Source organism: Hippoglossus hippoglossus, chromosome 8 (assembly GCF_009819705.1).
Source record: "Hippoglossus hippoglossus isolate fHipHip1 chromosome 8, fHipHip1.pri, whole genome shotgun sequence".
In the NCBI taxonomy this organism is placed as follows: domain Eukaryota; kingdom Metazoa; phylum Chordata; class Actinopteri; order Pleuronectiformes; family Pleuronectidae; genus Hippoglossus; species Hippoglossus hippoglossus.
Genome location: NC_047158.1, coordinates 12,349,770 through 12,364,631, shown reverse-complemented (window position 1 = coordinate 12,364,631; position 14,862 = coordinate 12,349,770). Strand labels below are relative to the sequence as shown.

Below are 14,862 nucleotides of genomic sequence, written 5' to 3'. Positions count from 1 at the left end.
TAGGGACTACTTGCCCTCTGATTGGTTAAACGGCTCAGTGACGGGTTTAAATCCCCCACAGAGGCAGCGTGCACAGCACACAGCAGGGAGCAGCGGCAGGGTTTTCAGATGGTGGCTGTCGAAGACACATTTTTTCTTAATAAAGTCATGTTTATTATTGTAGCTACTTATACAACTATTTAAAAACTTATTTAAAGAGAATTATTTTAGATGACCAGTTACTAATGATAAATATTTGGGGTTAATTATTTACATATGTTTTGATATTAAGAAATTGTAACACCAGGAGCAGCAGTTACTCCTCTGCTATTATAGACTATTCATTAAATGTTTGATTTCATTTTCCAAGCCCCCTTATGTATCTTGTCCTCTTATCCAGCCATGCTAAATTCACCTGGAGCTAGCCTGCAGAATGCCATCAGCACAGTTGGACCTGGCCAGCCTAGCGCCACAGCCATCAACAGTGCTGCCACGCACATCGACCCCAGCTCCATGCAGAGGGCCTATGCTGCCCTGGGCCTGCCGTATGGGAACCAGTCCCCTGCTCAGGTCCCAGGACAGGGTCCATCTCAACAAAACCCGCAGGGTTCCCAGCACCAGCAGCTGCGAAATATGAACACACTAGGTAAGGGATAGATGGGATTTTTTTTTTAGGAGATTGTGTGTAAGTAGCAACAAATCTGTTGCTAAGCCATTTTCGTGTAAACCCGTGTAACTGACGATGTGTGTTTATCAGGCACTAATCAGATGAACCAGATGGCAGGAGGCATGGGTGTCCCCTCTTCAGACCAGACTGGCATGCACTCCGACTCCTCTCTGCCCTCTTCACTCAACAAGTGAGCAGTCTCATCCTTATATACAAACACAAAGCTAGACCCATGCAGCCTCTATCTTGAATGCCTTTCCTAATAGATGTACAATCATCTTGTAAATATTGATATGACCTTATAGAATGTAGCTGTATTTTAATTTAAAGACTGGGAATTAGCCAGGATAATGAGTCCTAAGGCTTACTTTGTTCTTCAGTAATAGTTTCTCTCTGTCGTGCAGTCAGCTGATGCCAGATGGGTCAGTAGCAGGAGGCATGGGAAACCTGCCCGCTGCCACCCCTCTCTCTGCTTCGGGGATAAGGAAGGCCTGGCATGAACACGTCACTCAGGACCTGCGCACCCACCTGGTGCACAAACTGTGAGTTCAACCGTTAAGCCTGTGTATTATAAATACTCAAGTTCTGTCACATGCAAATAGAATAGAACTCGATGCTATAGGTTGTTGTTGAGTTATGTGTTTTGTCTGCTCTCTTTCTTCAGAGTACAAGCCATATTCCCGACCCCAGACCCTGCAGCACTGAAAGACCGACGGATGGAGAACCTGGTGGCTTATGCACGCAAGGTTGAGGGTGACATGTATGAGTCGGCTAACAGCAGGGTAACTAATATAAATATACACTTCACAACATTTTGAGTAAGGCCTTTTTTGTCGAAGCAGAGACTAAGAGATGCATTCTATTTTAAATATCTTGCTTGTTTCTGTTTCTCATTAGGACGAGTATTACCACTTCCTGGCAGAAAAAATTTACAAGATCCAGAAGGAACTGGAGGAGAAGAGGCGCTCACGGCTCCAGAAACAGCCCGGCATGTCGGGCACAGGTGGACCTCCGCAGCCTGGTATGGGTCAGCCCAACACCATGGGACCAGGACAGGCTGTCCGGCCTCCCAGTCAGTAGCTTAACTTCTTTCACAATGTTTGAAAGTTCTCAGTTGTTACAATTAATCATATTTTATACAGGATGCTTTCCAAAGGATTTTCTACTACTAAGAGCAACTTTTAAATGAGCATTGCACTATCCTGTCTTGTTGCAGATGGACCTGTGCCTATGCCCAACATGCCAAATCAGATAATGAATCGAATGCAGGTGCCCCAAGGTATGTGCTCTCTCTCACTCACTCGCCAGTGTTTTCAGTGAGAAACCATTCATATGTCCTTTTTCAGCTAAGATTCCCCATTTTTAAGTAAACTCATGGTTTGACTTTTAAATGCTGTTTCGTGAGCACACCTGATTGTTAAACCAGTTAACAAATCAATTTATTAGAACTCTGATTTAAGTAAGCTGCTTTAGTTACGCTGCCAGCCCAGTAGGGCACGGACTATTAAATTACAAGAACTCTTAGGAATAGTTAACAGGTATATAATTGTGTGTGTGTGTCTGTGTGTTCCCACAGGAATCAATCAATTTAACCCAATGGCAATGCAGAATGCGCAGATGTCTCAGGCACCCATGGGAGCACGTGCTCCCTCCCCCATGAACCATCCACAGCAGATGAACATGAGCTCCGTCCCCCCGGTTCGATTTCTTTTTTCTCTCTGTCAATGTGTAGCTCTGCTCAACGCTCCGGTTTCTTTCTTAAACTTGTTCTTCTTGGAACCATGTTTGTCTTTTCATCTGTCGTTTTGTTCCTTACTCCATTTTCTTCTTCTTTGGCTCTTTGCTTCATTTTTTCATTTCTTTGGGCTATCATATGCCTCATCATTTATTACTTACTCAGTTTGTACCAATTTGACACAAAAGCATCTATCAAATGTGACACAGGTCCTGATCTGTTTACAAACCAGCCTGCTGGCTGCCCCAGGAAACCTTAAATGAGACCAAGGCCTGGCTTAAAGCCATTTAATGTTCCTCCCTGGTTTTTAGATCTGTTGCCAGGTATTGATACCCCTGTTTGTAGAAACCACAGGCAAATACTAGACTGTTGTGGTGGTAGCATGCATGTATTCTGCATTCCCTTCATTTAGTTTATTTTACTTGGCAGGCATTGAATACGAGATGCCTCCTGTTGCCATGATCCTCTGTTAAAACTCTTCTCTGTTTTCCAGATGGGCATGTCCCCATCAAGGATGCCTCAGACACAAGGAATGATGGGTGGTCATGCGAATAACATGGTTGCCCAGCCAGCCAACCAGAGCCAGTTCCTGCCACAGGGCCAGTTTCCTGCAGCTGCAGGTGGAGGAATGAATGTGAATGTAGGCTTGGGCCAGCCTATAACACAGGCTGCTGTCACTCAGGTGAGGAAACTTTGTGGTCCTGAGAAAAAACATTTTGTATGTTCCTAGCGAGTTTAGTGGACTTTGCACTGCTGAACATATTCTTACTAGTTTCAGCATGTGGGCTGCTGTATGAATGGTACGTTCTGTAGTGCTAACTGTGCGTCCCTCTTTGTTCCAGAAGCCTCAGAACTCGAACCTCCCTCTGAATGCACTGGGCTCCCTTGGCCCGCAGCTGCCCTGTGGCCCTGCAGCCCAGCCCACCAGGGGTGCAACTCCTCCACATAATCCTTCTGCCGGCCTGCAGCCTCAGCAGCAACAGCAGCAACAGCAGCAGCAACAGCAGCAGCAGCAGCAGTTGCACCAACACCATGCTCCTGCACAGTCCCAGGTGCTATCCCAGCCCTCTACCCCTGCCTCCACGGGTGGGCCCTCCCGTACCCCAACCCACATACCCAGCATCCCTGGTCCCCTCTCAGCTATGGGCACACCCCCTGACCCATCCCAGCCGCTCACGCCCCTGCAGCCCCAACCTGAAGCCCCCAGCCAAATGCAGCAGCCCACCTCAGTGAAGGCACAGCACCCCAGTACACCGGTGAGATAATAGTTTTAACAGTAAAGCTCTGTATCTCTTGTTTCACTTATGTCTTGGCCACCTCCTGTTGGATTAACTTTTTCATGACATCTGTGTCTGTATCTCATTCAGAAAGGATCTCTGACAATTCATTATTAATGGATCTTCAGTGATCCTCAGTAAAGTCAATAGAGCCTTATATATAAACGATCAGCGCTGTGATCAGAATGTCCTCTCCCTCTACAGGCAGCAGCCAGTATAGATAACCGAGTAGCCACCCCAGGTTCTGTGGCTGAGCTGAGCTCGCAGAAGGGCCTGTCTGACATGAGCGGCACCGAAGCCAAACCTGAAGTAAAAGATGAAGAAGATGACAACACCTCTGGGAAGAAGCAGACTAATATAAAAATGGAGGTATGCACAAGATTGTACAAGGTTATCTAATAATTGTTAGGTAAGAAAGCGATTGTTAATACAAGAAATGGAAAGAAGCAAACATTTGTCTTCTGTAGATGAGACTAGAAACCATTTGCTATTTGAACCCCCGGCAAATTTTCTTCACCATAAAACAACCAGTTCTGCATCATATCATCTCCCAAAAAGCACATGTGACTTCTCAATTGTTCAACAAAAATTGTTGTGCTACAAAGTAAACACATTAAATACCTGCAAAGTTTTATGGCGCGGCATTGTCGTATAGCTGTTTAACCACGGCTGTGTTCACGTAGCCGGATGATGAAACCAAACCCCTAGTGGTGAAGAAGGAGGAGCCAGAGGCAGCAGAGCCAAAGCAGGAACCAATGGAGACTGAGGAGAAGAAGCCGGTGATTAAGACAGAACCCAAAGAAGAGGAGGAAAGCGGGGCCAACAGCACGTCAGCCGCCTCCACCGCTCAGAACCGCAAAAAAAGTAAGGCCACAGATCTCGTCTGTATATATTGAGTGATTGACGATACATTAAATGATAGAAAAATGGATCATTGTATCAAGTGAATAACTTGTATTTATATACATATTCGTTAAATTACAAGTTAAAAAAAGGAGTAAAATTGAATACCTGTGCCAATGAGGATTGACTGTAAGTACATGGTGATGGAGCTTGTTGCCTTGCATTTGCATCCTTAAATGCAAATTAAAATCTTGTTTTTGCAGACAGTAGAATTATGTTTGTGTTTGGTTTCTTAAAAACATTATTGTCTGTCCAGTTTTCAAGCCAGAGGAGCTGAGACAAGCCCTAATGCCGACACTTGAGGCCCTCTACAGGCAGGATCCAGAGTCGCTGCCCTTCAGACAACCTGTAGACCCCACGCTACTGGGCATCCCTGTGAGTGTCCGTAATCAAATACACACATACCTGTATTTCAAGGACAGCAAACACTGATAATTACAATTTGCTCATTCCTGCCTCGTGCTCTACAGGACTACTATGACATTGTGAAGAATCCCATCGACTTATCCACTATCAAGCGTAAGCTGGACACCGGTCAGTACCAGGAGCCTTGGCAGTATGTGGACGACGTGTGGCTCATGTTCAACAATGCCTGGTTGTACAACCGTAAGACATCCCGTGTTTACAAGTACTGCACCAAACTGGCAGAAGTGTTTGAAGCCGAGATTGACCCCGTCATGCAGGGCCTGGGCTACTGCTGTGGCAGGAAGGTGAGCCAACACGGGAACTGAGCACAAAAAATGCAGGAAAAAATGAACAGAACTGTTTTTATTTTTTTCTCCAAGCCACTTAAAATCTGAATAACACGTTTCACTAATGTGTCTCCACAGTACGAGTTCTCACCCCAGACGCTGTGTTGCTATGGCAAACAGTTGTGTACCATCTCCAGGGATGGCACCTACTTCAGCTACCAGAACAGGTAAAAGTGCATGCTGAGTCTGCTAAATGGTAGAAATAGGTCAAATGTGGGTTAGGGGTTATCATGAGAGGGGGTCCTGTTGTGTCAAGATAAAACCTGACTTCACATACACCTCTCCCAAAGCTGCATCATTCCTTTACAGGGATGTCACAGACGCCACTGAGAGTTGTATGTTGTGGCTGAGCAGAATGTGCATGATTGGGTTTGGTGTCGTCCTCATACAACCAGCACCAAAGCTCCCCCTGCTGTTTAGGAACTGCCATTGCACCTCAATATCATTCCAATGAAACGATGTTAAATTATCACACACACTTGCTACTAAATGTGGTTTGGTTCACCAGCAGCAACAAAGAAATCAGTGATAATGATAATTTAATTGGCTCCTCATATTGTCTAAGAAGCTCTAAGCAAGGATTTATCATTTGCTCAAATCTTTATCTTACAGTCTAAAATATATGAGCTAAAAAATAACTTTCTTCAATAAAAAGGATCAAGTCCCTTTCCCGGAAGGACTCACTGTATTTTGTATTTGTGTGTCCAGCCTCTTCTCCCATGGCATGACCATATCTGGGGGATTTCTGGACTTTATAAAAACACCAGCATTTGGATCAGTAAAGACAAGAACACTAAACTTGGACTTGACTTCACATAAAACTACGTAAACAAAAATAACCAAAGAATAGGAAAGAGGGTGTGTGTGCGTGTCTCACACAGTCTTAACGTCCAGAGTGCAATCCGTATATATACAAAGTCTGTTTCAGTCTCCCCCACAAGCCCAACACAGTTCAGTTGAATCCACTTCAAACAACGAAAAACAGATACAACAGAAATAATCCGTTTTACCGTAGATCGTCATAAACAAACAACTCGGGGGATTAAACAGAAAGAGAAGCGTCCGTGTCGCTTCAGTAACTACAGCGTTCCTATATACAATGTGTTCAGGGCACTCACTGTACCGTCGATGGTCAAGTCCGTCAGTCCAGGGGAAACTCCATAGGGAATAAACAATCCACCAGATGATTTCCCCCTGACTCTGACTTCATAGACGCAGACTTTACAACACACTTTTGTAAGAGACGATCCTCTCCGACCTCCACACTCATTGATCTGAAGATACTGGTCACTTCTGTGTTGGTTCAGATTCTGCGGGGTTGTGGTCCTGGGGTTGTGATTGGATAAGAGTGTCATTAGACTGCACCTGCTGCTGTGGCAGCGTGTGGCGTTGGGCAGGGAGACGCGTCGCGGTTCCATCTTTGTGTATCGCGAATCGAGTGGTTCGAGAATCGTCACAGCCCCAATGTTGCTGATGTTACCCATGAATGCAGTGAAACAGTTTGTCCAATGTGTGTGTTGTTGACATTCATATACCGTCTTTCACATTTTAGGATGTTTCCCCACATTCTCTTCCAGTTTGAATGAGAGCGATTGGATCACGACCATTTAAACTGCGACTAACATACCTCTGCCTGAGTGTGAGTGTGAGTGTGAGTGTGTGTGTGTGTGTGTGTGTGTGTGAGAGAGAGAGAGTGAGAGTGTATCCCTCTGTCTGTCCGCTGCCCATGCTCCATCCTTGTTTGTTTCCATGTGCTCCGTTCACTCTGCATCCTTCCACCTTGTACACCTGTTTGCCTGTGCTGCTACTGTGTGTGCTGGCTGCAGTTCACCCAAATATGGCCTTATTGCCGACAGGTATCACTTCTGTGAAAAGTGCTTCAATGAGATCCAGGGCAACAGTGTGACTCTGGGAGACGACCCGGCACAGCAACAGACGTAAGTTACCACGCCCGGGTGGCCGAGCTCTTCATGGTGATCATCGTGTGAGATGATCAGTCTGTTTTCTCTCTGGACTTTCATTTTAAGGAGCCATCATGAACTCAGTTGTCTCTTTATGTCTCTTTCATGCAGCAAGATATTGAAAGATCAGTTTGAAAAGAAGAAAAACGACATGTTGGACTCTGAGCCGTGAGTACCGTGTGGCCTCGTCTATTAATCTGATGGCAGTGATGCTTCTTCTTCACTTTTTATTTAAAGAACACACTGATAAAGCAAATGTTTGTCGCTGCAGGTTCATTGAATGTAAAGACTGTGGACGAAAGATGCATCAGATCTGCGTGCTGCACCATGAAATCATTTGGCCATCAGGGTGAGTCTCTGTATGGCTGTTGAATAACTGCTCAGCCATTTGAGCACACACAGTCCATGTTTCTTACTATATATCTTTATTTTCTGGAGATAATGTGGGGTGACACTAAACCCGATTTTCATCTTTCATCCACTAGTTTTATCTGTGACAACTGTCTAAAGAAGTCCAATAAAACAAGAAAGGAAAACAAGTTTGCAGCCAGAAGTAAGTTACACGTAATGAAACAACTCTGACATTAAACTTAATTTTCTTTAATCACCTAAGTTTTGATATTTAAACTTCTTCTTTTTTGTTTTTGTTGGTAAAGGATTGCAGTCCACAAGGCTGGGAACCTACATTGAGGACAGAGTTAATAAGTACTTGAAAAGGCAGAACCACCCAGAGGCCGGGGAGGTGTTTGTGCGAGTGGTGGCCAGCTCTGACAAAAATGTGGAGATTAAGCCTGGCATGAAGTCTAGGTAAGGTTCACACCCGCTGATAAAGTGTGTTTCTTTGGATTGGTGTTGTCTTTAAATGTTGATGTTGCTTTTCCCCACATATAACTGGAATCTCCCACCACATACCGCACTACATTTTTTTTCACTGAAAAAAACTAATCGGGAGAGAGGTTTGTTATTATTCAAATGCTTTTGTGGAGAATGTGCTCATTATTTACTGTGTATGTGATGTGCCATTAATTGAATATGTACACAATGAAGATGGTTCGGAATAAATGAATGTTTAAGAGAAGGGATGACATGGAACACAGGTCTCCAGCTAGATTTGAAACGGGGAATATGAATATGGTGAATAATGTCCTCAAAGAGCGATCGGTTGTATAAATAAAGTGAAAATGTAAAGTTTACAACGAAAACCTGTGGATTGTGCTCCTGTCAGAGTCGGAGCCTCCTCGTGAGATGCTTTTGACGGACATTTTTAAAAACGTAGCATTGTCTGCGGGCATGCACAGCGGCTAGCAGCCAGTTAGCATGGCTAGCATCATTAGCATAGCCGAGCCTTGCAGTGTTCGAACCAAGGAGCCTGAGTCATTTGCTTTATTAACGTGCAGAAGGCCAATGGTTTCATGGAGAGGGAATCAAATGCAGTAAAATACACACACACACACACACACACACACACACACACACACATTTGTACGAAGATGAACGTGCGCGCGGACTGGACGGAAGAGCTCACATTTCAACTCTCTGTAACTTAACTTCTGCTTCTCTGTTTCCACAGGTTTGTAGACTCAGGCGAGATGGTGGAGACCTTCCCTTACAGAACCAAAGCACTTTTTGCATTTGAGGAAATAGACGGCGTGGACGTTTGTTTCTTCGGCATGCACGTCCAGGAGTACGGCTCAGAGTGCCCCTTTCCAAATACCAGGTAAAACTACAGCAAAAGATAATGCCGTCATGTGTATTACTCCCAAGTTAACTTTGTTTTTTGAGTGCATTAATCGTGAATCCAATTTTTCTTGTTTGCCTTGCAGACGGGTTTACATATCATACCTTGACAGTATTCACTTCTTCAAACCACGGTTGCTAAGGACTGCAGTGTACCATGAGATCTTAATAGGCTACCTGGAGTATGTGAAGAAACTGGGGTGGGTGAAGAGTAACATCAGTATTTTCTTCATTTCTTATAAATGTATTCAATAATGTATCACTCCTGCAAGTGCTGATAATCTATGTCCCGGTCAGGTATGTGATGGGTCACATCTGGGCCTGCCCACCCAGCGAGGGAGATGACTACATTTTCCACTGTCACCCTCTGGACCAGAAGATCCCTAAACCCAAGAGGCTTCAAGAGTGGTACAGAAAGATGCTGGACAAGGCGTTCGCTGAGAGGATCCTACACGATTACAAGGTTAGAAAATTCACAACAAAAAAACACCTTTTTACTATAGCAGGAATAGTCAGTCTTTTAAAATGTCATCGGCTAGGTCTTACTGCGCAGTGAGTACAAGACACTATTCAAAATATAAAGTTGTTATATTGCAGTAAAGTAGGTTCTTGTGATCTTTTCACCCTAACCCTAACCCATAAATTGAAGTATGTGGTGTTATCCTGATCAATGCTATTTACTGGTGTTAACTTTGTATTCACTTTATTATTCTAGTTCACTGTGTATTCATGTAATTATATTGGACAAGGCTCCTAATCAGTCAAATTTAACATGATCTTACTTGAGAACAGATATGAAGCTTCTTTTTTTTTAAATAAGTTCTAAGAAAAAATTAGATTGACAGGGATTTTTACTCTTTGTTGTGTTTTAAACTCAGATTTCCTCTTTGTCTCCCTTCTGACAAGAAAAATGTGAATTTATCATGAACCACTGTTATTTCTAAGTGTGCAGAATTAAAGGGGCTCCCCCTTGTGTTCAGTATCAGTCAGTGACAATTTTGGTTCCAAAAAACTACTATTCTGACCATTCTGGAGAATAGATAGATAAATATTTGGGGCTAATATTCATAGTTATATCCACATTTATATTTTGTTTCATTTTTTGTGTAGTTTTTTTGGTTTTCTTCTTCCTCATTGGGAAGCTTGTTACTACGTCACCTGATTGTGAGTCTTGTGTGTCTGTGTTCAGGACATTTTCAAACAGGCAACAGACGACAGACTGACCAGTGCCTACGAGTTGCCGTATTTTGAGGGTGACTTCTGGCCTAATGTTCTTGAGGAGAGCATCAAGGAGCTGGAGCAAGAGGAGGAGGAGAGGAAGAAGGAGGAGAACACGGCCTCCTGTGAGGTACCCGAGGTGAGTTTGTTTGATTGTTGTCTCTGAGTGTTTAGAAATGGGTTTTACAAAAAGGAATTCTCTTGTTATGCCAAAATCAGCAGCCTGGCACTTAGGCCGTCTGTCTCACCCTCGATTTTATTATCCTCAAGTTCATATTATATAAAAGCTTTCAGTAGCCACTCAGGCATTGTATAACCACTCAACTTAATGGCATAACCTCATCTTGCCTGTTGTGCAACGTCTGTGTGTTTGAACGTTCTTGTCCATCTTTTTCAAGGGAACCCCGACTGACAGCAAGAATGCCAAAAAGAAGAATAACAAGAAAACCAACAAAAACAAGAGCAGCGTCAGCCGAGCCAATAAGAAGAAGCCTGGGATGCCGAATGTAGCTAATGACCTGTCCCAGAAGCTCTACGCCACGATGGAGAAACACAAGGAGGTAGGAAACCAATCAAGCAGCTATAACAGATTTTATTAACACTTTTGATATTTCCAACGAACAAAGGACGGACTGATACTGATGATACTTTGTGTGTCCTCACTGCTTTCGTTTTCTCTCCTTTCTTCTACCAGGTATTTTTTGTCATCCACCTCCATGCTGGGCCAGTCATTAACACCCTGCCGCCCATAATGGACCCGGACCCTCTGTTGACCTGTGACCTAATGGATGGCCGTGATGCCTTTCTGACTTTAGCCAGGGACAAGCACTGGGAGTTCAGTTCTCTGAGGAGATGCAAATGGAGTACAATGTGCATGTTGGTGGAGCTGCATAACCAGGGCCAGGACCGCTTTGTGTACACTTGCAATGAATGCAAGCACCATGTGGAGACTCGCTGGCACTGCACCGTCTGCGAGGTAGGAAAATGTTTTAAAATCTACACCTATCAATTTTGAATTCATTTAAAATCTTAACTTAACCTTAATGTTGTCTTCCTTATTTCTCATCAGGACTACGACCTATGCATTAACTGCTACAACGTTAAGGGCCATGAGCACCAGATGGTGAAGTGGGGCTTGGGTTTAGACGACGACAGCAACAGTCAGGGTGGAGAGGCCTCCAAGAGCCCGCAGGAGAGCCGGCGTCTCAGCATCCAGCGCTGCATCCAGTCCCTGGTCCATGCCTGTCAATGCCGCAATGCAAACTGCTCTCTGCCTTCATGCCAGAAGATGAAGAGGGTGGTTCAACACACCAAGGGCTGCAAGCGCAAGACGAATGGTGGCTGCCCTGTCTGCAAGCAGCTCATTGCTTTATGTTGTTATCACGCCAAGCACTGTCAGGAGAACAAGTGTCCTGTTCCCTTCTGTCTCAACATCAAGCACAAACTCCGTCAGCAGCAGCTGCAGCATCGGCTCCATCAGGCTCAAATGATGCGCCGCAGAATGGCCACCATGGCTGGAAGGGGTATGCCCCTGCCATCTCCACCTACCTCAGCAGCCCCCGACACACCAAACTCTGTTCAGCAGCCTAATACGCCCCAGACGCCTCAGCCCATGCCCAACCAGCCCCAACAGCATCAGCCACCAAACCCTGCCAATATTGCCCAAGTATTTCCCAACAACGGCCGCATCAGCCAGCCCCCAACACCAGTCCCACAGGGCAAACCAGGACCTCAGTCATCGCCTCTGCATCAGCAGCAGTCACCTCTGCCTAACATGCCACACCAACAGCAGCCTCAGCCTCCGCCACCACAGCAGCAGCAGCAGCAGCAGCAGCAACCGCTGCTGGCAGCCCTGAAGGTGGCCAAACAGATCGAGATGGCAGCCAAGGCAAAGCAACATCAGCAGCAGCAGCAGCAGCAGCAGCAGAATTACGCCATGAATGGGATGCCCATGAACCACCCACGAATGATGGTGCCGATGCAGGGCCAGATGCAGGGCCAGATGCAGATGATGCAGGGTCCACGGGGCCCTCAGGTGATGCAGGCTATGCAGCAGGGCCAGTGGGGTCCAGGAATGCAGAATCCCATGCAGAATCCCCAGGGTCATCCCCCACAGGTCCCTCCTCAACAAGGCCCCATGGCCCCTCAGCAGGCTCAGGGAACTCCCATGCCCCAACAGGGCCAGCTCATGCAGAGACCCATAATGCCTCAGCAACAGGGTCTCCAGATGCCTGGGGTCATGCCTCCCCAGGGGCCCTCACAGCAAGGCATGACACCACAGCAGCAAAACATGCCCCGGGGGATGCCTGGAAACATTGCTCCGAGTGCCCTACAGGACTTGCTGCGAACCCTCAAATCTCCCAGCTCCCCCCAGCAGCAACAGCAGGTTCTCAACATCCTCAAGTCTAACCCCCAACTCATGGCCGCCTTCATTAAACAGAGGACAGCGAAGTACCAGGCCAACCAGCCACAGCAGCAGATGCAGCAGAACCCTCAGGCCATGCTGGGGTCTCAGGCAGGAATGCAGGCCATGGCAGCCATGGCAAACCAGGTGCAGAGGCCAGGTATGGCACCCCAGCAGCAGCCTCCTCAGCAGGTAGGGCCCCAGAGCATGGCACCTATGGGCCCCCAAGGCCAGATGATGAACGCTGCTCAAAATGGCAATCCCCAGCTGTACCGTAGACAACAGCTGCTCCGGATGCAGCAGATGCAGCAGCAGCAGCAGGCGCAGCAGCAGGCGCAGCAGCAGCAGCAGCAGGGAGGAATGCCTCAGAGCCATAGTCAGTTCCCTCAGCAGCAGCCAGGGCCAGCCAGCTACTCCCAGCTTCGTATGCAGCAGCAAATGGCTATGCAAGGAGGTGGGGGCCCCATGGGCCAGCTCCCTCCCACATCCCAAATGGGCCAACCTGGCATGGGCATGGATGGGACTCAGAATCTCCTCCAGCAGCGCATGCTTCAACAGCAGATGTTGAAGCAGCAGATGGGCTCTCCGGCGCAGGCCAACTCGATGAGTCCTCAATCACACATGCTCCAAGGCCAAGCCCAGGGAGGAGCTCATCTACCTGGCCAGGCAATGGCAAACTCATTAGGAAACCAAGTCCGCTCCCCAGCCCCCGTGCAGTCGCCCCGTCCACCTTCGCAGCAGCCCCCGCATTCCAGTCCCTCCCCACGAATACAGCCGCAGCCTTCGCCCCAGCACGGCGCCCTCCACTCCAGCTCTCCTCACCCCAGCCTCGGAGGCCCCATGTCAGGCTCCATGGACCAGGGACACATGGGAACGCCGGAGCAGAGTGCCATGCTGCCGCAGCTTAACACACCAAATCGAGGGGGGTTAAGTAATGACATGGGTATGGTGGGTGACACGACGGGAGACACGTTGGAGAAATTTGTTGAAGGATTGTAGCATTTCATGACAGAAGGCCTTGTTCTGTTTTCAGCTGAGAAAATTTTGTACTTGCTGATGTAAAAAGCGAAAAGAAAAACAAACTAATGAGTCATATGAGGCCTACGGACTGTGAACTTTCCTGAAACCAAGGGACTGCTTTTTCTTCCAACACAGAGTGATTTAATAGTTGCTGTTGAAAAGAAGACAACAAAGACACAAAGAATATATTTTTGGTTCCAGACCAGCCATGCAAGAATTTGCCCTGGTCTTTGTGTTGTTTTAATTTGTTTTTCATTTGTTATGCTCTGGTATTGACTTTTTTAACAAAACTTCTCAAAACAAAAAATATTTCAATTTATTATTCTTTTTTTATTTTGTACCTTTGCAAATTAATATCGTATTTGTGTTGAGAAGACTGTAAAATTATTTGCCTGGGGAATTTTTTGCCAGGTTTCACCTCTTGCTCAGTTTCTCTTGTTCCTGGCTAATTTATTCTAATATGCCATTTTTCAAAAGGACTGCCTTTGGGAAAGCCTTAATTTCTTTCCTGTTTGCAGAGTCTATGGGAGATTAACGTATTTGTATAGATCTAGGAACTATTGCACACACCCAAACACAACATGCAGGTGTAAGAAAAACTTGCATTGAAGCTTGTAATGTTCACAGGTGCCAGAATGTTCAGTTTACTGGCCCGGGCCCAGTATTTGTCTTGCAGATGTTTAAAAAAAATTGCTTTGTCTCTCCTTCAGTATAAAGAAATTCTCATTAAGTACTGAACCTCTTTTGCCTGTGGTGGGAAATTAATTTGTTTGACTGCTGATTTGTATTCAGAGAGAGTTTTGTGCATCATGGTCTCTCTTGCATTAAACTTGAATTGATGAACTGTTCTCTAATGTAAATCATGCAGCTAGACAGTACTGTAAATATGCAGAAAATAAGAATGAAATCACTGTACAAACTGGTTCAAATGGCTCATTTCGTACTTATATACCATATTGTTAAATAAACCTGTGTGCCACAGACTAATTCTAAGTCTATTCTTTTGGAGAAAACTATGTCAGAGGTCATCATTAGCATTATTGATTATCAGTCAACTTCTGATTGCTTTAATTATTAATCACTATAAAACAGAGCTTTAGTTTAGCATAGCTTAGTTTACTATCAAGTAAAAGGGAGAAAAACACAATCTACCTGTTTGAGAAGCTGGGACCATCAATTCTTTAGATTTTACTTGGAGATTGATATAAA

General features: G+C 45.6%; 1 protein-coding gene across 5 annotated transcripts in view; it reads left to right on the top strand.

The window, feature by feature from the left end:
- crebbpb (CREB binding protein b) overlaps positions 1 to 14,640 on the top strand; it is a 32,820-nt gene extending 18,180 nt beyond the window's left edge. For 2 of the 5 annotated variants that reach the window (XM_034594247.1, XM_034594249.1), the window contains exons 6-31: positions 380 to 625; positions 737 to 836; positions 1,051 to 1,188; positions 1,311 to 1,428; positions 1,544 to 1,718; positions 1,863 to 1,925; positions 2,223 to 2,344; positions 2,875 to 3,063; positions 3,224 to 3,637; positions 3,863 to 4,027; positions 4,342 to 4,522; positions 4,818 to 4,936; positions 5,032 to 5,271; positions 5,392 to 5,480; positions 7,170 to 7,250; positions 7,386 to 7,442; positions 7,546 to 7,623; positions 7,760 to 7,827; positions 7,931 to 8,081; positions 8,845 to 8,991; positions 9,098 to 9,211; positions 9,309 to 9,474; positions 10,201 to 10,368; positions 10,628 to 10,789; positions 10,924 to 11,205; positions 11,299 to 14,640. In XM_034594247.1, the coding sequence (XP_034450138.1) occupies positions 380 to 625; positions 737 to 836; positions 1,051 to 1,188; positions 1,311 to 1,428; positions 1,544 to 1,718; positions 1,863 to 1,925; positions 2,223 to 2,344; positions 2,875 to 3,063; positions 3,224 to 3,637; positions 3,863 to 4,027; positions 4,342 to 4,522; positions 4,818 to 4,936; positions 5,032 to 5,271; positions 5,392 to 5,480; positions 7,170 to 7,250; positions 7,386 to 7,442; positions 7,546 to 7,623; positions 7,760 to 7,827; positions 7,931 to 8,081; positions 8,845 to 8,991; positions 9,098 to 9,211; positions 9,309 to 9,474; positions 10,201 to 10,368; positions 10,628 to 10,789; positions 10,924 to 11,205; positions 11,299 to 13,632 (6,167 nt within the window). In that variant the 3' untranslated portion in view covers positions 13,633 to 14,640. Of the gene's footprint in view, positions 1 to 379; positions 626 to 736; positions 837 to 1,050; positions 1,189 to 1,310; positions 1,429 to 1,543; positions 1,719 to 1,862; positions 1,926 to 2,222; positions 2,345 to 2,874; positions 3,064 to 3,223; positions 3,638 to 3,862; positions 4,028 to 4,341; positions 4,523 to 4,817; positions 4,937 to 5,031; positions 5,272 to 5,391; positions 5,481 to 7,169; positions 7,251 to 7,385; positions 7,443 to 7,545; positions 7,624 to 7,759; positions 7,828 to 7,924; positions 8,082 to 8,844; positions 8,992 to 9,097; positions 9,212 to 9,308; positions 9,475 to 10,200; positions 10,369 to 10,627; positions 10,790 to 10,923; positions 11,206 to 11,298 lie in introns of all 5 variants that reach the window. The other 3 variants (XM_034594244.1, XM_034594248.1, XM_034594245.1) reach the window with 2 other exon arrangements.
- Positions 14,641 to 14,862: the final 222 nt, after the last annotated feature.